Genomic DNA, 25169 nt, shown 5'->3' with positions numbered 1-25169 from the left:
TTGGAAAACGATAATTGCAAAGTTTTATCAATGTGGTATTTATTAGCATGACGACAAAATATTCAAATTCCTGCTTTAACATGTTTTCTAAAAAATTTTAAACAAAATATGAGGACTTGTAACTGGATATTACCAGTAATGAACGCACTTATACTTGACACACCTGTCAAATTGTGTCAAATATAATTCCGTTAGAAGCTGTCCGTCAACCGCGTATCTAGTTTGAGCGGGGTGCTGGAGGGGGGGGGGGGGGTCTTACTCCGCGATACGTGTTTTTACAATTGAGGCATTCTAATTCATTTTTCCACGCGCAATATTATTTCTTTTGCAGTCACGTTTTCCCGTAATAATAATAATAATTGGGATGCGTGGCTAGTCTGACCATTAGTTGTTTTGGATATCTCTGAATAATATAGACTACTTGTGTATTAATTTTTTAATGTATAAAATTTTTTTTTCTCAATCCACGAGCCCTTCTGGCGGTGAGTGGAGGGGGGGGGGGGGGGGGGGGAGGTCCGGGTAATTTTCGCGATAGACGATACAGGAAGGGGAGGGAGGGGCACTCGAAAGTTCCCAAAATAGAGCTACGTGGTTTATGGGCAACGCCTTAGCGAGCAGTGGTATCATAAAATGCACCTTAACTTGCTTGTGATCAGAAGAATAGTGTGTCAATGATACGCAAAATTTTTAATGTGGCTCTACATTGAACATTTTTTATGTTGGTCAAACTCCTGAAATCTCGTGAGAAATTTTCCAGGAAACTGCCAATTTTTGTGATTTCAGAAATTTGATAAGCCTGTAAAAGTACCCCCCAATAAACTGAAAAATACCGAAATGTGATCATAGCAAATTGAAATTTTGTTCTTGGTAAACTTTAATGCCTCGACTCTATCAAAATATACGTAAAAGGTATGAGTATTACAGAAAATATCAATATTAGTCTGAAATTCTTTAGCATCGGTTATATCATGGATTTTCCTCTGAATGGTATAAGTATTTCTATAAAAATTTCATTATAGCGTATTCCAGAAATTAAAAAGAAAGGAAAGCCTCCAACAAAGAAAGCGAACATAAAGTACCTAGATTTGATAATGACACTGTTATAACATACATGTATATTTATGAGCCATTTGAAATTGGCAGATGCATTTTTTTGTTATTTGTCGTTAAAAGTTATACCTCTCTTGTTGTGTTGTCAAAAATATTTTTTTTCAATTTCGCTTAAAATGAACATTCCTGTATGGTATTTAGCACAGTTGGCGATAATAAAATGTTTTCTTGACACATGGGTAATGAATCAAAATAATGAAATTTTTCTTGAGTGATATCACAAGGAAACGTGGTCGGGAAGATGTTTGCATTTCAACTCTAAACTACCGATACAACATAAGAAATCTGTCACCATAGCTTTATAAGGTCGCTGCCTAAAAATTACTTACCCACAATTTTGTTCAAAAAAATTTGAAAGTGGTGGATAAGACCCTATTAAATAATGAATATCCGCTTAATTTTCTTTTAGATATTAAGAAACGTAGAATTCATAAATTCTACAACATCATACACGGGAATAACAACAACAACCTTGAACATAATGTGGATTCAACCCCATATATAGAAGGTTTGTCTATCAATATCAAGCAATTTAAAAAAAAGAGAAGGTATTGACGTAGTGTTTAAAACTTTAAATAACACAAATAGACTTTTCAAAGCCCTAAAAACAGTGACTTCTAGTCAAGACCAAATCAATACCGTTTATAAAATTTATTGCAAAAACTGTAATAAAATCTACATGTCACGATGCAGATAGTTGCGCTCTGGCGGCTCAAAGTAATTTATATTCGGGACATCACTTTAATTTCGAAAAGGCAGCAGTAATAACTTCGGAACCTAATTGGTACAAAAGAAATTTCAAAGATATGATGCATATTAGCAAATATAAGAATAGTGTTAATAGACGTACTGACATACCAATTTCGGCACCCTTGATATCGTTTTGCGATAATATTGCTCATTCGTCAATTGACTATCTGTAAATCTTCGATATTGGTAATACATCGTAATTAATTTTCGTGTCACTTCATTCGAAAATGGCGTTATAAAAACATCCAAGCTATAGAGGTCGTCAAATAATTGTAAATTATCCTAATACATTGCTCTTTTATGAATGGAATTTTTAAGTAATTTTGAAGTTTTGTCCAACTAACCTTAAAACTTAAGGAACATTCTGGTTACAATAATTGTTTGAAAGACATCGACCGCAAATTTAAGATTCAACTTAGCTAATACATCGAGACAAATCTAATTAACTAACAGATGATGTCTGAGGAAAAAACGAATGTGTAGTTAAGCTTTTTTGTATTTTCTTATAGTTTTTGTAAAATATACACATATTGACTATCACTTGACGAATTCTCCTCATCACTCATCTACCAGGTCACAAATTTCATGTATCGTGGAAAATTGGTGAAGATTTTTTATTCTATACCAATAACTCTGTTGCTTGCGATAATGGCAGAAAAAAACTCTCTTCAATTTTCTTCCAGAAAATAAATCAAACTTATGAAAAACATGCCAGGTTGAAAAAAATAATTCATTAATAGTTTATCCAACAATTTGTTATTAAAAGCATTTAAGACATATATAGATCCATATGATCGAAAAATACCACAGAAAATTTATTTGCACTTTGATTCATCCTAGACCTTCCAATTCGTTTAAAAATGCCACAACAGATTTTCGAAATGATTCTGCTTTTTCAAAATTTGGAAGCCTTATGTTCTGTATATTCAAAATACTATTTTAATAACTCTGACATATTCAATTCAACGCCAAGTATCGAGTTCAGTTGTGTAGATGAGTATTAAGACCTGAATCCCCATATCAAAAGCATGCAATCAAACTTGGCAGAAATTTTTCATCAGACACGAGACAGAAGTATGTTACCAATCAATTAACAAGGTGATAAAAGAGTTTGAAATATATGGTAGCTTTTTTTAAATATAAATATTAAGACGAATTAGGGCACTATCCTGCAAATAAATGCACTGTTCAATAAACAATCAATCGTAATTTAGCTGGAGAAGTACGATTTTACTCTGCATAAAGCTGTGACAGTCTCCTGATAAAAAATGTAATTGTTCTGAACTATAAATACGTTTTTATTAATAAAATGACTGATTTTTATGTAAGACGTTTGAAAAAATTTTATTGCAAATATTGACCGAATTTTTCATAATACGAATAAACTTTTAGCAGGAATATATAAGATTTCGAAGAGTATCAACGTGCAGAATAAAAAGAAGAATTCGAAAGTCTACACCGATTTGCCTCCCATGAAACGTTCAGTAGGTACCTCAATTCATGCTCACGACAGCTAGAAGTTTAACGGGGCTATAAAGTAATATTCATCGTAGCAACTCGGATTATACATACTATTGATTGTTGATTATTGACATTACAGAGCATGCTAATGTGTGAGGGAAACGTCTAGGTATTTTAACTGTTGAGAATGCAGTGCCAACTGTGACTCCTTTCGGATTGAATATAATGCAATCCTGTTCATCATTACGCACAGATGATGATGCATTTCAAAATAAATTTGAAAAACATTAGAGTACATCACACGAAACGCAGCTGAATACGGTCTGACGTTAGTTGCACTTGATTTGGAACAATGTATAAGATCAGAAGTAACATACATAAATCATTTGTATCAAGTCTCAATCATGTAATCGACTGTATTCAATTGGGGCAATAGCTTTAAATCATTAGTATTTGTGTTCGCAAATCCTCCTGAAATCAATAAGATTTTCAGTTGAAGTCTAAAATAAACCTCGCAACATATGTGTAAATGGTCCTATATAAACAAAATACTGGAGATAATTAGCTTACCTTTGATACTGATATAAGCGTCTTTGACCTTGGAGCGACCAGAAACCAGATAATAGCAAAATAACAACCTTCTCAACACTTTCATCAAAATGGCCGACTTAAAGGAAGCTTTCCTCGTCTGAATAATGAAATATACTATTATTTACATTAAAATGAAGCCAGTTTAACGGTTAAACTATATTATATGTTCATTTTAGAAAATTACGCCAAGTAACAGCAATACGTAATCTTATATTCCTATACGTTTATTGAATATGTTGTACTTTTCATACGTCATTTAAATGGAAAAAAGGTAAAAAGTATGAGGCATCTCTTAGAGACTATGGCTTAAAATTCTTTACCTTCAAGAGGATTTTTATTTCCGCAGAAACTAATGACAAATGAAAAAAAAAACAGTTTGTTATATACAATATATAATACTGACCTGCTTTAATTCATCAAACGTTTGATGAATCCACGTCAAGAAATGTTTTATTCACGTATGAAATGTAATAACGTCAAACTTGGAATACTGTTCCAAGGGGTAAGAAAAAACTGAATTGATGGTTGTATCTTAGATATAACTTTCACGTGCAACAATAATGTGAAAAAATCCCAAGCTCGATACAGGAGTAATATTTTGTGGCTATTGAAAATGCATTTTGAGCGAGAATCTTGATTCACTTTTTCAACAAAAAATAATTCGTTCAATGTACGATGCTATGACTTCACTAGGCACGTACAGTGCTCTAATGATCGTTTTTACTTGATTCAATTCTCACTTTTTGACCTACAGTCAGCTTGAATTTGCCACAGTGGAGCAAGTGGCCGAAGCACCAAAACCAATCACAGCACCCTACACGATGGCTTTCTTCTTGCCTTTGACAGCACGTTCTCATAAAAATTCAGCAGTCGTCCAGAGCGTCCATCGAGTATAAAGCCGCGTGGCGACGTTCAGGAAGTCATTCGGTGTTAAGCCTGAGGAGTCGACCGTCGTCTGGAACAGTCATGCAGGTTTTCCTTATCATTTCGTTGTCCCTTCTGGGCTCTCTCGCCATAGCCCAAGTCCCGGATGCCTCCACGACGACGGAGGCTCTAAGAGACATTTACTACAGGTTAGTGGTAAATTTAAGGCATTCATTCGAACGAAGAATAACTTCAACTCTTCGAATCAGATATTTACTTTTCATCGCCAATAACCACTACTTACGTTTCAGGTGCGTGGATAGTGAATCTCTGCTATCTTGCGTTAAGCCAAAGCTACTGGCTTACGTGAGCGAGGCTGTTAAACAGGACAGGATAAGGATCACGGAAGACCTGGTCATCGTTAAGTCACGCGACGCGCCTGAGGATAATGCCGATGAATACTACCAGCAATACGATGCCGCTGACCCAGCCAGAAGGGAGGTCCTGCGATCCATGATGCTGGAGAAGTTGGATGCTTACTTATCCAGTCATCAGCTAGAGGCTAAGCTGCCTGAGGCCATTTCCGGGTCCAACATCGTCCCCAGAGCTTTGGTTGAATCTGTGCCGTCTAGTCTGTCTGTACCCCTGGCTGACACCCAGGCAGGACAGGGTAAGAATCAAACTATTTAAAGAGCGCTAGATTCGCACAAGTGTTTGTGATAATGGAGAATAGCTGAATGGTAGTGACGAGCAAAACTCAGTGTGAAACTTGTGTAAAACTGTTATTGTTCCACTTTCGCAGGTCGTGGATTCGTGAAGAAGGTAATGATTCCCTTTCTTTTGGGACTGAAGTTCAAGGCTACAGCTTTGGTGCCGCTGGCACTTGCTCTGATTGCGCTGAAGACCTGGAAGGCCCTCACCTTAGGACTCCTTTCTCTTGTGCTCAGCGGAGCCATGCTTATCTTCAAGCTCACAAAGCCCAAGGTCGCCTACGAGGTTGTCCACTACGGACACCCACCCGTGGAACACGCTCCTCATTGGGACACCGCACCGCATGGACCTTACCGTGCCTACCGGAAGTAAATTCGGAACCCATCATTCCAACATGCGGAGAACCAACGACTATAGATACTCTATTTAAGATATTTATTAGCGCCTTTTTTAGACGCTCTCTCATAGATACAAATGTACTTTCACTATTTATGTAAAATAAAAACTTCTATTTTTACTATAAACCTGACCATGCCTCTTGTGTTTCAAATACCGTACTCTCCCAAACACCCGGGCTTGAGATTTAAGAGTTTAGGAATTTTTATCTCAAGATGAAGTTGTACCGTGCTTCATAAATCCAGATCAATCAGTTGTAGAACGCATCTTTGGAAATACAATCGCAAATAAATTCGAAGTGATGGCAATAATTTGGGCCACGATACTCATGCCTCTACATGCACGTAGAGTAGTTGTTTGAAAGAAAACGTCTGCTGTACGTGGGTGCGTAACTGTAAAAAAATATCTGGCTGTTACCTTTGTGCATCAAGTCCAGATAAACAAGCCAATGGCAAGGTGTTCAATTTGCTGTTGAAAGCAGTTGAGTTATCTTTTTGAATTCAGGATAACAATGAACTGGTGATAGATAGATTACAGCAAGACGTGAGATAAAATGACTCACTTATTCCATCGACACCGTAAATCACTCGGAATGAAAAATTGATAGTGAAAGTACTTTTTTTCGAGTGAATGAAAAAACAGCAGACTATACTTGCAAGAAACAATAAATTCGATTTCAGATTCTGTTCATTGTAATCAATATAAATCCATGCTACGATTGTTACGAAACACGATGGACGAGGATTAATTATCTCATAGTTGGTACAGACGGACTACAAATGGTTGGATAGAGACCAATACATAAAATTCTTTCAGTTTAAAATGCTAAATATCCCTGGCTTATTTGCAATTGACCCAGCATGTACTTAACCTCAAGTTGAAACAACCTGATACAGTGTTCGAAAGAAATAGAAATATCATTTCAGTCCCGGGATTAGAACTGCCCCGACAGGCGGAAGAAGTGGTTGATAATTCACGCACTCGTTATTTTTTATTGGCCCACATATTTATGAAAATATTGACCTAGAAGCCCAATTACTCGCAGCTATTGTCTCGAAAAATTCATGTGCACCACGTTGAAAGGTGTCACCCTACATATTCTCACACGTAATACAAGAAGCGCATACTAAACGACTAAACGACTGAGCCAAACTATAACAAAGATCCGGGTGACTTGCGTCTGAAATAGAGAGGCGTCGCTATCAAAGCCGCTAATTATTATTGACCAGGGGAGAAATTAACCCAGAAGAAGGTGTTGTGGGTCACAGCCATCTCTCCGCATGGAAAGTGTGCAAAACAAGCGTGTTATGAATGAACGATTAGATTCTACACCATATTCTCCTTGCTAAGGGTAACGCGAATTCTTCACCACACAATCAAACGGATCCTCAGACAAGTTTGATTTACTCAGTCTCTGGAGGAACGTGACCAGAAATTTTAAGTAGGAAAGACTGGATACGTGGAAAGTGAAATGTGGCAAAATGGAATTGATTTGTAGATACAAGCCACGACGAACGCTTAACGCTTATAACCACCATAATGCAGGGATTCTTACCACGAATACGAACATTTAGAACTTTCCATGAAACTGATTTCTGTAGACAAGTAGCTGCTCGCTTAAAACGCAGTTGTCAATCCACAGACTTACTCGTGATCAAGATTTAGTCGAACTAGCATCTCCCCAGAGAGTAATTTGTGTGTTTATAAGTGACAGATCGGTGGCCATTGACGCTGAACGTACCTACTTGGTTTAATGATTCGTCCATGCAGCCACGTGCAATGTGAACGCTGGTTCCATAATCAATGACTAACGGTTCGTTATTGATGACGATGTTTAAAACTCGCCTAGGCTTCTCAGACAATTCGTTACTTCGTGTAGACTCAGTTTTCATAATTCATCTCATTTTCGTTGTGCTTAGTTCGCCACTGATATCCGTTAGCAAGTGAATGAGATTCACGTAGACATGTTCGCAAAACACGTGATGCACTGCGCTGCACGTGCAGAACATGGCAATTCGGCAGGAATGTTTATCTTGAAGAAATTTCATGAATGAGAGCACCAGGATTGGGGCCTCAATACGTGGAATCTGCATACTATTGGCAAAGCTGGACTGCGCCGTGAAAGGTCACAGACGGAATTCGTTGGCTCCCACAACATCTTTCAACAATGAAACTTCCAATGAAACACATGAGACTGCAAAGCGTAATTTTTTGCAGTTAAATATGTCTTATAATTGGGTGCATTTTTCTGAAGTAGGGAATAGTCATGTGGCACCAAATTATGAAAATATTGTTTACTGGTGAAATCGTTTATCGCTGTATACCTAATATCGTCGGTACGAGTCACGTCAAGCTCTAAATAAACGAGTTTTTTTTTCAGTTAGCTCGCCGTTTTTATGCCACGTGTTCACGTATCCTAATCAGAACGGTTTAACTGACCATTGATGTACTCCACATAATATTTTGCTGAGACTCACACCTTCGAGTATAACTGAAGTTGGCCACGGCGTGGAGTTTAAGCCAGGATGGAGTCGCAGGGTTCATTAGTCAGTCGCGGCATGTCCGAGACCCCGATAATCGAATACCATACTGAACGAAAAGAAAATTTCAACAGTGGGGACAGGGGTTGGTGGCAACGTATAAAGAGGCACTGGCCCAGCCCAAAAGCATCAGTGATACAATCGCCTCCGATCAAGTGCAGTAGTCGGCGCTTGATTGAAACCTCGAATCTTCCTTCATTCAGTCTCGACTTTTGAGGTGTCTCTTTACCAACTTCATCAGGATGAAGTTCTACGTTCTGTGCACCCTTTTGGCCTTGGCCACAGCCCAGCCAGCCAAAACTGACTTTTGGAAAGGCACCAGCATGGATACGATGGTGGACCAGATGAAAAGTGACTGTGCCCAGAAGAACGACGAGATTTCGTGCATGAAATTCAAGGTCCTCAATCTTCTGGATCAGATCTTCCGCAAGGACAGCTTTAAGGTAAATATTTCTCCGGCGTTCGAACCTCATCACATGCCATTGTCAATAACTCTAGAATTTGTGATCTTTCAGGTATCAGAGACCGTCGAGGTGACACGCAACTCCTACCCCGTCGAGGAAGTGTCTGCCCGCAGTGAAGGCTCTTTCCTCGAGACCGTCCAGTCCTACTTGGCTTCCCACGACGTTACTTTCAAGCTTCCCTTCGAGTCCTCAGTTAAAGTCAGCCCCCGTAACATTGACGATGATGAACTTTCTTTCAACGTGAAGTTCGGCGAAGGTCGCGCTGTCCAGGAAGCCCGTAAATCGAAACTGAAGAAGGTCATCATCCCCATCCTCGTTTTCGTCCTGTTGAAAGCGATGACCCTCATTCCTCTGGCCATCGGTGTCTTGGGACTGAAGGCCTGGAACGCACTCCAGCTCTCGTTCTTCAGTTTCGTCGTTTCTGTTGGCTTGGCTATCTTCCAGCTATGCAAAAAGATCGCTGCTGACGGTCACGCCGCTCCCCTCGCTGCTCATGGACCCTGGGAGTACCAAGCTGCCCAGTATCGTGCCTTCGACGAGACCCAGGCCGTCCCCCAGGAGACCGCACAGGACCTCGCTTACGCTGGATACGTCCAGAACTAAATCGATCTCAACGAACAAAATCAACACAATACTGTCCATTTTGTACCAAACAAACGCACTAGTACCCAAAGACCAAAATACTTTTGTAAAATATTTTTCTATTTATGATAATTTTATTTAATAAATTATTCTTGCAAATATCATCGTACTCACCCTTCATTGTTATATCATGCAACACCTTCGTATCCCATTTTATACGATCTGAAGTATACTGTTCATTTGTTTCCGATACAAGAGGCTGTTACTACAATACAAAATTTCTGAAACTCGTGAAAAACTTTTTGAATGTCAAGATATACGTATCATACAGCGGAATCACGTTTTTTGCTTTAAAATTTTTTCTTTCAAGACTTCTATTTTTTTATTTAATTTTCAACTTCGCTTACAGTCATGATCAATTAAATATTTTTCGGTCTACTTGAAGTCCTGATACATAAATCGGTGACTACAGACGGTTACAAAGTATATGAGGTGCCAAAGAATTAAACAAATTCTACTGCCCGTGAATGATTTATGATCATATTTACACATTTTATAGGGAACGACATGATTCTCCGTTTATTCAAACCAAGTTAAACAAGGGTCATCATTATTAAAAATATGATTAAAACATTGAGTCATGTCCCATATATTTTGTGATGTGAAAACCAACATTTGTAGTATTTCAAAAGGAATTACTTTAATTATGCTCTTAGTCTGGAGTAATTTACGTATTAGGGCACTGGCATAAGGATTTGGTTAAAAAAACACGACGACTTTCAATCTTTTTTTATTTGAGTATTATAAGGACAAGGTCGGATTCTTATACATAGTACAAACGTTATTATCAAGGATCTGTTCAAATTTCAAGTTAATCGGATGAAGAGATTTTCAGATTAGATCCACGCCGTTTCGAAAGACATAATTCTTTGCATTAACAATAAGTCGGTTGTCAATTGATATTTTGCCGTGAAAACAAACTGAAGCTTCATATACTTTGTACTAACTATGAGTAAGAATTCGAGCTTATGATTCTAATAAAAAAAAGACGAAATGATATTTAATTCGCTCTTTCTCACTTTTGCGCTTTTGGTCTAGAAGCTACAACCGAAACAAGTAATTCAAAAGTGAGAAAAAACGTATAAATATGAATTTTTATTTCCGAAATTTATACTTAATTTGATTTTTATAACTTTTCAGTTACTTGCTTAACCTGTAGCTTCTAAACCAAAAACTTGCCCACTTCCATCTTGGTCTCAAGATTTGGTCATTTGGTAATCAAGAATTTACAAACAAAATTCAAAGCCAATCAATTAGCGCTGTTCGCACGAAAAATTAGGTTTTTGTGTTTTTGCGAGCAATGAAAATCAAACCCGTGGTCCAAAAAACCTAAAGCTCCGTGAAAGATGATTTTTTATACACTCTACGCCATACACAGAAATAAATAAAATTGCTAATGGTGAGGGTTAGACGTAGGTCGGTCTATGGTGGAATGCCTCATATACACCGTGAAATTTATTTAAGATGTACGCATAACCTATAAAAAAACACACCTTGATATCATTTGTGAATTGTACGTTCTTATACCTTGGAACACTGTTCACATATACAATCATTTTCTTTTTCTTCCTAGATTATTTAGTAAGACAAGAAAAAAGAGAGTTTCTATTGATTCAGTAGGTAGTAAGCCGACCTCTCGATTTTTTAAATTATTCACCACAGATATTTTTCGATAAACTTAATATTTTCGACGATCCAAATGTTTAAAGCACAAAACTCATATTGTTATGCAAAAAAAAAAAAAAATCTGATTGACATGTCGCCTCATAAGAAGTTACAGACACTCATTGCAATGAATAACTGAATATACAAATAATATACTATTGAGAATCCTACATCGTTGCGTAGCGCTTAAGGTAAACGAGGGTGATGTATCTTGGTACAGATTTCAAAATAATTTTCAGATTCCCCTACCAAAAAATCATGTTGTTTGACCAAATGAATGCTGGTGTATTTTATCATGGAAAAGCGATGACACTGATTCTGTGTCAAAATGTTAAAATCCTCCCATTTCGTAGCCAAAATTGAAAAAATGCTTCAAGGTACAACAGTCTTATTTACTATAGACCATGAAATTTATTGAGAATTTTATACGAAGGTGGAATCGTCTCTCTCGTAATTCGTTTCCTCAACGTAAACTGAGTATATACCTTTCACAATTAACGGTAAAATTTCACCTAAACTGATATTTTTATTAATGTGCTTCTACGTCAAGTATTGCTTCACAATTAAAATTGCATATTTGTCAGATCGGGTCAACGCCATATTTCTCATAAATTGTACAGTACGTGTGCTCAACTGACGTCGGAGTTCACGTAAGTAGAATTTTTTGTTCAAAAGAGACATTTGTTATCGCACTTGCCGAAAAAACTAAGTGTACATAGAGATAAAAGAATCCACGAGGAAGAGAATCTCGTGAAGCCAATTATCAAAGGTCGACATTGGAATTCAACATTTTCCTTCTCAAATAACAAAGGGAAAATCTTATTTGCCTATTAAGTTTATACCACTCATTATCAATCGCATTAAATAATATGGACTTCAACCTGGAAGCATTGTGTAGAGTCTCAAATTTTTTACAAGATCGTGATTTGAATTTATGCTGTAAGGTCAATTGTTTAGCCACTACAAACGTGTGAAAATCAATTTTTATTTAAAATGAATTAACAAGAAATAACTTGTGAACCGTTGAAGTAACGGATTTTGCTGACTGGAGATTTTCGAAAAAAAATTACGTTATCTACAATACTCGTCTGGTAAGGAGAGTATCAGAGGCTTCTGGATTATGCATTCTGTTAAATCTTTTAAGTACGTTTCCTCGTTCTTAAATACGGAGTCCATGATGTCGAAGTTAATCGGATAGGCCTTTTTTTACTAGGTTTACAATCGATTGTATTTTTAGTTCGACTAAAAAGAGACCTTGTGTCGAATTTTCACCTTGATTACTAATTATCAGTATATTTTTAGGAAGCTTCAATGATAGGAGCTTATAGATTCAGGTGTGAAGGTACATTTTATCTCAGAGAAATATTGAAAAAACTACGAATTTTTGATAATCTGATCTAGCATAAATTCAACTGAAGAAGCCCCACATTTTTGGTCAAAAAAACACCTTTAGAAATTTCAGCAGAATCCACAATCTGAAGGCCGGGTACTTTCCTTGTGATTTATAAAAATATTAAAAAATAATACGGTCTTCTGCATTTTTTTTTTAAATGAGAAATCTTTGAATTACAATAACGACTTTCTGATATTGGATATAAGTAATGAAAATCGTTATGCCAGGTGTTTTTATTCATTTATTAACTTCCCGTTTCTCTGTTTTCAGACAAAAAGAAAGTTATTGTAATCACCCTAAAAATTGAAAATTGAAATTTCACTAGATCTCGACATCTCAATTCTTAAGATCTAGAGAATCATCTCCGACCATTTTCGGATGGACGCTGTGTATGTGTATGTATCTATGTATGTGTGTATTGGGGTGGTTCTTATTTGGATTATTTTGGAATTTCTTTGCACTCACCCCCAAAAAATAATCATGTTACACAGACAAAAATCAGGCTGAACCCAAAACAATTTCCAATAAATCTAATATGCCCCGCGAGGCAATCGAATTTTATATGGAAGACGTCATGCATTTGAAATTTTTTTCAGAAAAATATAGCTTACTTCAAAACTGTATGTCTAAAAAAAATTCCTCTAGCTGTTCTGCAGAAAATTTAATCCTCTACAAAAAAAATGTCTTGTAAAATTTTCGTAAATCTAATATTTATCACGTTATCAGCGAAGATCAGTTTTTCGTGTTAGAGCAATCGGGAAATTTTTTGGATTGAGCCTGATTATCTCCATATAACATAATTATTTTTTGGGGGTGACTGTGGAGAAATTCCAAAACAATCCAAATAAGAACCACCCTAGTATGTATGTATGTAAGTATGTACGTATGTGTTAGATCAATTTTTTTGTTCGGCGGTATCTTGAGAAAGAGTTACCGGATTTCAATGAATTTGGTGTCAATTGAGGCAGGCTTTCCAAACTTCGAATTGATTAGATTTTGGCTTAGATCCTTTCAGCACTTCTTGAATTACTGCATTAACAAAATTCCACAAAATAAAATATAATTTGATGATATCTTGAGAATGGATGAACGGATTCAAATGAAAATTAGTAACATAGGGTTTTTTGACTCACTGATCAGGAATCTGAGGACAGATTAACGAAATTTAAAATTGCGAACCTGATATGGCGGAAAAAAAATCTAAAGATACTCAAATTTTGGCAGAAATCGGCAAGCGGAGGTTATTGGGGCACCGATAACGAATTCAAGGTCAGACTTCCAAAATTTGTAATGGTGGATTCAAAAAAAAAAAAAAAAATGAAAATCGCTTTATATTCATGTGATATGGTACCTGAAGGCTTTTGAATCGTTAATCACGAATCTGAATTTGTAGTTCGAAATTTGAATTGGATACGAATATTTTTTTTTTTTTTGAACTTGGAACCTGCAGTATGAAAACGGAAAGTTCGCGGGCTATGTTTTATTCTGACATATACAAGTTATCAGCTTAGAGTGCAAAAATATTGCACCCAAGTGAAACATTCTGATACATAGCATAGTAAATTAACCCTGGTTTCACAAACAGCGCATCGAATCCTGGCCAATTCAATGCTATTACTTTGAAAGTAGAAGTGTACTTTTTAGGATACGTTTTCAATTAAACCTCTGTGAAGCATACGACCCGGAGGTGTGAAAATCAGGACATTGTGACCTCCCTTAATTTTATTCTACAACTAAATGGTTTTTTTTTGTTATTCGATTCACTCCCGAGTATCAGAAATGGAATAAATTAGCTTACTACAAATGGAAAATTGTTCGTCGAATTGCTTATATTATAGCTTGACTCTGAAACAAGTGAACTGTTCCAAGTCATGCATACTTTGAGGTTTATTGGCGTTACAATCCCCCGAGGTTGTGTACAATATATTGACGTTAAAAATCTTCGCGACAATTAGCATATTATTCCGTAATACCGCAACCGTTCAACTTAACGACTCATGATACACATACCTTTGCATAAAGGAATCAAGCATGAACCAGAACCGTAGTAAGAATTTTGCATAACAAACTCACCCACTAGCCTAAATACTTCCGTATAGCACTGCCTTACCGAACGTCATAATAAAGGTAAAATGGGATCTGGCTTGAAATGAAATTCAAATTATTTGTGACCGCCGTAAACAATAACGGGTCTGATAATTTATTGCAATGAATTAAGCATCAGTCGACACTCAATGCTACAATCCAATCAGAAAAAGCGTTAATTCAAAAACTAGGAATATTGTTGACGATAGAGCATTTTCATTAACGATTACAGTTTTCGTTTTGTGCTATCGACAATTCAGGAAAATTGACACGTATAACATTTGTTCATATTTCATGGAAATTCGAGCCGTCACGGATCTAGAGCTGGTTATAATTGTTTGAAGTATAATCTTTCCGGTAGCACGATTCAATAGTATAATAGTTTTACTTTCATGACTGTTAAAGTTATTAAATAGGCATAACATGTACAGTTATTATAGCCAACGGTCTGTCGTTCGAAACTTTGTATACCACTGCAAATATTTCTGCGCGAGCTATGAAGCAGTGAAAGCAATTAATTTTGTACTTGGTTCATTACTTTCACAGAAAACGCAGTGGCGGTTATTAAAAATTCTAGGTCTTGATCAATGTCTTAATTTTCTGCTCGGAATATCAATCAATACAGCTTTTCAGTGATCATTAATCGAATGAACTTCCCTTCATTTGATCAGAGGATACAATGATTTAAGTATGACAAACGCGCAGCTACCAGCTCCGGGATGTTTTCTCCAGACGTACCTACTTACCATAATTGAGACTCGACTAAAATTTCAATTTCAAGTCCAAATCAATTGTCATTCGCTTCTCGTAATTAAAACAGCGTGGAGTTTTCACCGGCATTGCGTGGCTTGACACCTCGTAAGTACGATATTCGGAATTCATATATCGGTATAGCAATTTCCCTTTCCGAATAATAAATTATCGTAACGACGTGCAAGTAGTTTTTTACGGAGACACAGCGCTCCATCTACGCTATGAAAATGTGACGATGAGACGAGGGTGAGTGACAAAGAATACCTGCAAGTAGGTACAAATGCAGTCATGCAGGGGCAAGGCCCACGGCTGCTCGGAGGTTCGTGAGGCCCAGAAGGCCCGCAAGGTCCGACACGTGCTTCACAAATGGAAAACGCGCAGCACTGCTTGTCACCGACATACCAACATGGAGCGAGGTTCCGCTTCCCGTCGTGCGCCATGGTGCATGCCATGAGGGACGCGACTCTATGCGAGGCGAAATTTGAATAATTTTCATTCAATCATTGATTCGCGGCATGCGCGACCGAATAACATAGATTTGTGGGAGCAAATTAAATAAAAGGGGCGGGCCACTCCTCCGTCAGTCGCAGTTCAATCGTCGATTGTGCTCAACGGTCGATCGATCGACCGTAATCACCCGTCCCTTAACCATACCGTTTGTAATCATTCGTATTGTGAAATTCGCACACTGAAGACACGGTGACCCGCAAGAATACACTCCTCAGGATTACCGCAAGTCACTTTTTAACAGCAGGAAAAATGCGTTTACTCACATTCGTAGCCTTAGTGGCCAGTGCCGCGGCGTCGCAAGACTTCCTGTCCACCTCCTTGAACCACTGCATCAACGCGGAATCATGGAGTTCTTGTTTCAAAACCGAGGTCCTAGGATACATGGACGAAAAATTGGGCACCACGACTGAGGCCAGATCCTTAGACACCGTTGACGAAGCTGTGGTGGCAAGGACCTTTAAGTACCTCAAGAGCTTCGACTACGGAATCGACATTCCCTTTGCCGATGCCAGTCTCAAGTACCGACCTAGCAGGAGCCTCGCTGACCTTGACATCGAATTCAAGGACAATGCCGTAGCTACAAGCCAAGCCCGTGGTCTCCTCAAGAAGAAACTTCTTTTCCCATTCCTCCTGCTTCTCAAATTGAAACTGAAGGCTTTGATGCCAATCTTCGTCGCCATCATCGGTCTCAAGGCTCTCAAGGCTCTGGTACTATCGAAATTGGCCATCTTGATGGTCGTCGGGTTCATTGCCGTACAATTCCTCAAGAAGGGAGGCATGGCTATGCCGATGGGTAAGTAACGAGAAATGAGTCTCGATTTACTAGCTTAGAACACACAAAGTCTTTATTTGAACCCGTGAAATCTAGAGTAGAATTATTATACCTGTAATTTGCAAACCCATACACGTAATACACAGTTCGATGACAACGATAAAACTCCAACATCAAAAAATTAATCGTGATTAACAGAAAGATATCCACAACGTATGAAACAATCGATTACTCAATGCATGTTGAAACCTGACGCATCAATGAGTTAGTTGTGCGAAAAACTCATTATTCACTTTTGCAGGTATGTCAATGGATCCAGCTTCGGTCTTGTACGGAGCTCCCGCCACCCCATCAACGACCTCAAGTTACGACCCCGCGAACACGTGGGACGGAAACGGGCCCTATTCCCGAGTGTGGACCCCAACCAGTGGAGTAGAAGCACAGAACCTGGCGTACAACTACTACTCCGGAAGTGGTTCATCAGGTGCACAATCGTCCTACGGATCGCCGTCAAGCTCCTCTAGCTCGTCGTCGAGCTCGACTAACTATTAAGGAACTGTTAGCAAATCGGCGCTTGTTTGGAACCGGTGAACGGTGTGTCTAAAATTGATTATTATCAACGAACGATGCCTTCGATTATACAATTATTGCTCAAACAATATGATAGCCGCTGAGAAATGCGGATATCGCCAAAGATACCGGTAACACATTGCAGAGGGTTCAGGTCCATTGGTTTGGTAACAAAAAAAAAAATACCAAAAATATTTACTATTAGAGACACGCTAGACGCGATCCCGATTTTTCATCGAACCAAAGAATATCAAGTCAAAACTATCCGATATGTTGGATTTTTCGTATTACATGTTTCTATCAACTACGATAAGTATAGATGCCGATCCCTTATCGACCAAGGCGCTGAGAGGCCTATTCGTGTTGCAGATAGATCGGTATCAGATCGCTCACTGTTATACCGACGGCTGCCGGTAACCTGTAGAAAGGCGCAAAGCGAGATACTTGACCATCGATAAGAAAGAGCACACCTTTCAGAGTCATAATATCCGATGAGTTAGGGTACCGACGGAGATCCGTGGGACACAATCGGCATCTGTATCCTGCGGTCAATGAAATAACTGGTTCATAATGAAGAGTCGTATAAAAAAAAATTTTTTTAAAAAAGGGATATGAGTATAGAAAAGCAGGAAAGTAAAAAAAAAGTAGGAAAACTTTCAGCAAATTGTACGTATTTAGCGATCTATCACTGTTCTTCCTCTGATCTTGTGTGTAAGTTATACATGTATATTTATTATTCTTTAAAAAAATACATATTTATTTGATTGTTTAATGGATCGTTGATCGAAACAAACGAAGTATTCTTTCCCAAGATTGTTGTGTGTAGATCTGACCGTTCTTTCGGCTGCTTGCGCTAGGTTTGACTAGAGTATCTGGGCCTTATGCGACGAGCCTGTACGTCGATGGGTATAATAGCTCTGTGTGATCCTTAATTACATATATCCACCTTACAGACTGTTAAGCAAATAGAAGTTATCCAAGGTACTCTCGTGGCCGAGGGTAACGACCCACGCGTTTTAAAAAAGGGACCAATCAGAGTACGAGTTCGAGAAGTTTTATTTCATTTTTATACTTCACTATGAAATTCCTAGGCTAACCACTCCTGGCTTAGTATAGGGCGCTCACGACGCTTCGCTGGGCCCCAAAGTAAAAGCGCTGTCATCATGCGATAAGTACACTTACCTACGCTACTATCACAACGTCACGATGAGGCGCTATCGGCCGATATGCCGATAAGACTGTGTTCCAAATTGACGGTATCAGAGATCAACGTTCGTGGATCGAAGCGGTGATAACGACTCGCGTTGAAAAATCGTCAATGCTCACGAGGATATCCTGCAGCTCGATTCCACGCTCGATTTAGGCAAAAGGTAAACCTCGTTTACCGATAAAAAGTTGCAGATGCGAGATATTCATCGCGCAAAAAACGTGATTGGAGCAGGCGGAGATAAGGCGGCGATAAAACTTTAATCAGGTCTTATTCACCGGCAGCTTGTATTCAGCCTCAATCCGCGTTTCGGGCAGCTCCACCTGCAGCGGATGTAATTGCATCGGGATCGCAAGCTTACGCGTCACTCGAGAGTTTATAACAAAATAAATCGTGTTATTTACGTCGGTGACCGACGCTTATAAAGTGAGTACGCTTTATGGTATTTTCTGAAATAAACGACCTTAACTCGGTCCCCGCAACTCTGCAGCCTTGGCGAGGTGCGAGTCCGTTTTTTGGTCAGTGAACCAACGCGGTATGCGCATTTTCCAGTCGAAAGTAAACCCTGCCTCACCACCATACAAAATCCAGTATCCCCAACCGAGCCCAAAGTATTATATGGCCTCGACCCAGCTATATTCGAGAAAACTGTAACCCTTTCTATCCATTGCTTGCAATTTCACCTTTCTTCGGTTGAAAGGCGGCAAAAAACCGCAGCGTAGAAAGCCGTTGGTGAAATTTTACGACTCGTAGACAATTGGGAAATTGTGCATAATATTCGGATGTATACTCTGCGTTATACTGCCGCACGGGAAGATCGCGCGGAAAGGGTTAAGCTGTCGGTTGACCTATGCCCTATGGTCAACGCCACGTAAGACCCGGCGACCTGACGTAAGCCGCTTAGGATAAAGTCTATTGCTTTGTCGTCGAGTCTCTGCACCTTTCGCAGATATTTGTTTTACGCCCCTCGGGAAAATTTCCAATGCCGTTTATGGCAGCTCGCGCGGTGTTGATTGCCGATTAGATCATCTGCTGTCTATTATTTTGATGTTTTGTCGGATTTGCAATAAATTCGAAGATAAATAAAAGACTGCAGGCGGGGAATTTTCCACGGAACGGGATGTTCGACGATTTCAAGGAAAATCGGTAAAAAAAATAAATTACGAATTTTTCGGACAGCTTGCATCAATGCCGGAGCGAACGTGCGACGCGCATGATGTTTTGTCAAAATATTGCGTGAGGACGTGTGTCGATTATTATTGTATCGCCTTGATATTGAGAGGGAATAAGGAAGAAAAGATAAAGAGAGAGAGAGGAGATGAAAGTGAGAGAAAAGCCGAGGTCATCGACGAATGCAGAAATACAGCTAAGCTTATAATTCATCCGAGGAATGCGCTTACGGTCTTTTAGGTTCGTACCGATCGTACAGGGACTAGAAAATTTCCGGCAATCTGCGACGAAGGCGACGAGGAATAGTTTGACAGTTCCGCTTCAGTGAATTCCGAAATTATTGGTGATCACCTTGGTATTAATATGGTAATTACTGGCGCCACGCTAAGTCGACCCACCTAGTTACTGCTGTAACGTACGTACCTTTACAATTGTAATTAACGAGGGAAACAAAAATAATTCGCTTTGTTCACATTGCGGGAATGCAGAGAAGTTGTTTATCTTAAATTTCGAAGGGTTTAAAGCAAAAGATCGTACGAGTTTTCCAACTTTCACACCCCCAGGTATACGAGTAATCGATGTATTTTTAATTATTTTTCCGTAACGATTCATTCATGTCAGTTGAATCTCGAGTTTTGGTGAACAGTTATTCAAATTTTATCGTTCGATTGGTAACTATGAAGAAAAAATTAGTATATTATACTTCGGTAGAATATATTTAGTCAACCTTTGAATTTATAAATCTTGGATACCTAATTTTCAGTGGGAATTTGGCCATTTCAAAATGTTGTAAATTCACGTGTTTTAAGATTTTGATTCTCCAATTCTGGGGTTTCAAATATTGATATCGCGCAAAAAGTTTAAAGCGTTGTCAAATATTTTTTTCCAGAATATCGTAATATTTGTAATCATATAAAATAAGTACCTGGATACGTTCGTGATTTAATACCCACAGTTTCTAAGCTATAAATAAATATAAGTGGCCACTGGTGAGTGAATAAATACAATATGTGGGAATTTGAAGAAAAAAACGATCCGCAATTAATGAAAATTACCATGCGTATTCGAATAAAAAATTGCCAGTAATTGAAGTCAGTAAAAATACAATGTATTCTTATACAAAATGATGTCGCGATTGCAGCTGAGCTTTGGTTTCACCTAAAGTTTAAAAACTTGTCCAAATTTCGAAAACACATTTTACTATTTTCTCAAAATATTGATGATTTAAAAATTTAAAGACTCGGTTGAAATAATTCAATCAAAAGCAGGTTAGGTCAACTTCCCTCATTATTCTATACACTCATTTAATCAGAACGGCAAGTTTGAAGAATTAATTAATTCGCTTGACAATTTTAATGATCTACCAAATTACGTTAAGATATAATCTCATTCGTCGAAGTATCATTCTATAACGAATTTCCAGAATCGATTTTTTTTCAAGGTGAGAACAAACTGCACCTTATAATATACCGTCAATAAATTATTCCTCAAATTTGCATACAACCTTGAAGGATCATTCATTACACATACACCTAAGCTTATTTTTCTCAGAAACGCATCAATTTTTCAAGAGTCCTCGATAGTACTATTTTTATCGGCAACAGTGAAACAATTTTTGTTAAGCATATAATTTGAACCATACGCAAGTAAATTTGAGTGCCTGAGTCGCATGCATAAATAAAAAGTTGCGAACATGACGCGTACTTACAAAAAACACGCGTCCCCAACTCGGTAACGCGGATACGAGAATGTCTTTCTTCTTCCTCTGCGATCCCTTCCCCGCAACAAGTAAAAATCCACGATCCACAACTCACCGTGTGGCCGTGGCTAAAAAATAAGGATCGAGACTCGTCCGTCTAGCTTGGAAAGATCGTGTCTGATTTGGAGCCAAGCGAGGAGGAAGCGGAAGGGGAGGTGACGTCATGGCAGATTCGTGCGAGGGAAATGCTATTGCCTAATATCTTGTCGGGATCTTCTATAACTACGTTACCTGCGGTCCCGAATATATTCCGCAACCCTTCCAGCTCCGACACCCATCATCCCCCGGGAACCGCTTATTCCTGATCCTCTCCCACCGCAGCCTCTCCTCCCCTATTCTCACATAATCACTACGTTCTCACGGCGCGGACTTCGATCCTGCCGATCTTACGTGAAAAATCAGACACAAAAAATCACCTTATTACGATCCCGACGAGTTTCGTCCAAGAAGAACAAATTAGTCGCCCACCTTTCACGAGTATCCGTCATTAACTTACACCACATAACAGTTCGCACGCATGCATTCAACTCTGGCTGTCAGATCGGGAACGTGAAATCGAATTTCGAAAAGATTATTGCATTTTATGGATTTATTAGGCGTACAGTCGGGTTGAAAAAATGTTGAAACAATAACGTGACCAAACAAAGCTTCAAATAGCCTCGCTCAAGCTAATCTAGTTGCAGGAGAAAATGTTGAGATACTGAGATCTAACTGTGAACACCTCGTTATCTAAACTGCATCATAGGAATCTCATCATTCCACTGTTCACGAAAAAATTCATATTGTTTATTGATTCGCGTGAACTATAGATGATTTTATTCGTAACTGAATTCTCCACAGATCGTTTAATTGTAATTAAAAATCAAACTTTCTTCAAATGCTTCTAGTTTGTGAAAAATTTAATAGATAAAACGACGTTTTCAGAGAAGGTCCATAATCACTTAAACTTTGCGTGTGGCAATAAATGTAGAAATTGCTTTGTTTATTTATACAACAAATATGCGATTCTTTGAAACAAATAGTATCTACGAAAAGTGGACCGCTCTAAGACCGTTTTTTCAATGATTAAACTGTTCTTCATACTCCATGAAATATCTCATAACAATTTTAGAGTGGACCGTCTAATAGTTTTTTAGGATACGATTAAATACAACATACGCGGCGTTCCCGAGCGCAAAAAAGAGTGCGCGACTCCGTTTCTATGAGTTTTCTCCGATATTTCATTGAAGAATTAAATTTTCAAAATTTGTGAGTGATGTTATGGTTGTTTAGAGAGAATGTCGATTAGCAAATTAGTGGTATCACAATTGAAACTCAGCATACGAACATAAGATTTGGTTTGAAAGGAAAAGAAAACAATGAGATAAAATCTTCAAAACACCAATTTTGTTTCATGGTTTTCCTCTGCCGAAAAATTTTCCTTAATTTTCTTCGTTGTGGCAGATCCAGCCATATAAAGATCAGTTAAATCTGCAAAAATACGTTTCATCCACAAGGAATATAGTACAAAAGTGTCTCGAAAGTTTTCAACACTGCTCTAACAAAGTAAATTTCTTAAATCGTACACGCGTAATTGAGGAACTATTTTTTTTTAGTCTGTAAGTACCAGATACTGTAGGGTGACCAATTTGACCAATGAATAATTGAATATTCCCTAAATAAACTTTGAATATTGTCTGTGGTCTGAGTTGCAATATACTAATCTGTTTCATCAAGACACGAAAAGCAATAATTTAATAACCATTGGCTTTCATGACATCCGTCATATTTTTCATATATGCCCATGCTGAAAATTCAGACATTGATTAATAATGAAAACTGTTTAAAACGAATAAAAATCTTCCATGCTGCTCAAACACATGTCCATAGTCTTACGTAATATTTATTTTTCTTAGTTTTTCTCATTACTTTGTTAGCGCAATCGCCCTATTTAGTACATTTGAATTTTCGTCTTGCCATAAATTCTATAACGTAAATCAGCCCCAATCCAGACTTCATTACCAAAGGTGAATAATTCTTTTCATATTTATTTATAGCCGTACGTACATTGTCGAAACAAGGCTGCAAATTTACAAAATTCGGTGTAGCGACGTAAATCACTATGTATTTGTATTGAATTTACAATGAAAATGTTTGATTTAAATAAAATTGATGGAAAAAACATAAAAAAAGTAATTTAAATTTACTAAATTGCGTAGTAAGTTTATTGTACTTGTAAATTGAATAATCGGTAAATGTGTGGTGAATTCACTCTTTCGTGTCCGAATAAACCTTCCAATACAGCGTAGAAAGTTCCATACGGAAATTTTTAACAGTGTACGAACGCTTTACTCAGATGTTCGTGGAACTAAATGCAGCAGTATCAACAGCATGCCGCACGCACAACTCCCCATCATCTGCAATTGGCCTTCGTCTATTTATATTGCACAAAAACAATCCTGATATTTGTTTAGCCACAAGCTGAGTATCTCTACGTATTTTATTTTCTTCCTTTTCCTTTTCCTTTTTTTTTTTTCTTTCCATTTCCCCGATCCTTATTTTACCGACCGCACAAAGCTATTAAACGCGTTTTACGGAAAAGTAGAAGTCCCGTTAATAATAAGTCAAAAAAGAAGGATACGGTGCGGGGAAAAAATGGTGGAAAAAAATTATAACCGGTGCAAAAAAAAAAAAAAAAGAGGGAAACACGGAAGCGCGCGCTCGAGCTGCCCCGTCACATGTCCGGAAGCGATTCTGCTATGGGGAGAATTTCTTCCCCTTCCTTCTTTCTCTTTCTCATCTTTCCACCGCGCACGTTGGCCCCCCTCGTCGCACGGATGCTTTCGATATCAAAGAATAGACTGCCGCACTCGGTGCACCAGGATCCTATTTCTATTACATATTTATGCTGTTTTTTTGGCTTACATGTATTTTTTTTTTTTTTTTGTTTTTTTATTTGTTTTTTCTCCTTCGCAGTTCCGCGCAGCATCCTCGAAGATATGTCGAAGACGGTGGATGGCACTCACACAAGGCCAGATTCACCGCCTCCCTCTCGTCTTTTCATCCCTTCCGTGTATGGTGCGCGGATCTTTGCTCGCTTAAGAAAAAAAAAAAAAAAAGACGAGAGAAGTATAACACCGCGGGGAAGAGGACTGTGGATGAAAAAAAAAAAAAAAAAAAAAAAAACGCCAATAAAAGCAGAATAAAAGGGAAAAAAAACCACAGCATCAGTTTTTCAGCCACGTATCCCCTGCGTTTTGTCCGCCGTTTGATGTCTGATCAATCACCGTTTGCGTGATAAATCAAAAAATTTAACTTAAAAATTTCTACTCCCAAGACCCAAGGCTCGTCCTCAGCATTTTTGACAGATCTTCGCTACGCTGATCGGATATGAAGATTTGGTCGAAGAGCGGCGATTCAAGTCTCACATGTATAACTCGGCTTGAATACATGAAAACCAGGGTGACGAGATGGAAGGCGGTGGAGAGATCCGGGAGAAATTCGGACGGCGAATAGCGCCGCAGATGGTCCCAAGTAAATATTTTTTCAGCGCTCTTCTATCTCCTTCTCTCCTCTCCTTGCACCCCAAGCTCTAAGCTCTGCTCGACTGAATGCAATTTAATTCTAACATATGATCCGGTTCCGTGCGTGAAAAAATGCATATAGCAAAGAAGCGTTGAAATGGTGCTGCGGCAGAGTGCAAGGATAGGGAAAGAGGACGAGGAGGTGGAGGAGAAGGAGGAGGAGGAGAAGGAGGTGGATTGAAAGCTGCATGGA

The 25169-nt window shown here is 38.3% G+C and overlaps 3 protein-coding genes across 3 annotated transcripts; all 3 read left to right on the top strand.

Annotated features, from left to right (window-relative positions):
• Positions 1–4838: 4838 nt before the first annotated feature.
• Positions 4839–6011, top strand: LOC107228205. The gene is made up of 3 exons (XM_015669584.2): positions 4839–4985; positions 5088–5446; positions 5579–6011. The coding sequence occupies exons 1-3, from the start codon at positions 4879–4881 to the stop codon at positions 5857–5859; spliced, it is 747 nt and encodes a 248-aa protein (XP_015525070.1). The 5' UTR covers positions 4839–4878; the 3' UTR covers positions 5860–6011.
• Positions 6012–8563: 2552 nt separating this feature from the next.
• Positions 8564–9628, top strand: LOC107228184. Its single transcript, XM_015669559.2, has 2 exons — positions 8564–8866; positions 8939–9628. Exons 1-2 carry the CDS (start codon positions 8666–8668, stop codon positions 9488–9490), a joined length of 753 nt encoding a protein of 250 aa, XP_015525045.2. The 5' UTR covers positions 8564–8665; the 3' UTR covers positions 9491–9628.
• Positions 9629–16016: 6388 nt separating this feature from the next.
• LOC124294843 lies at positions 16017–18049 on the top strand. Its single transcript, XM_046742360.1, has 2 exons — positions 16017–16728; positions 17009–18049. Exons 1-2 carry the CDS (start codon positions 16185–16187, stop codon positions 17257–17259), a joined length of 795 nt encoding a protein of 264 aa, XP_046598316.1. The 5' UTR covers positions 16017–16184; the 3' UTR covers positions 17260–18049.
• The last annotated feature ends 7120 nt before the right edge of the window (positions 18050–25169 follow it).

The sequence above is a fragment of the Neodiprion lecontei genome, chromosome 1, assembly GCF_021901455.1.
Source record: "Neodiprion lecontei isolate iyNeoLeco1 chromosome 1, iyNeoLeco1.1, whole genome shotgun sequence".
NCBI lineage: Eukaryota > Metazoa > Arthropoda > Insecta > Hymenoptera > Diprionidae > Neodiprion > Neodiprion lecontei.
This window is presented reverse-complemented; position numbering and strand designations above follow the sequence as displayed.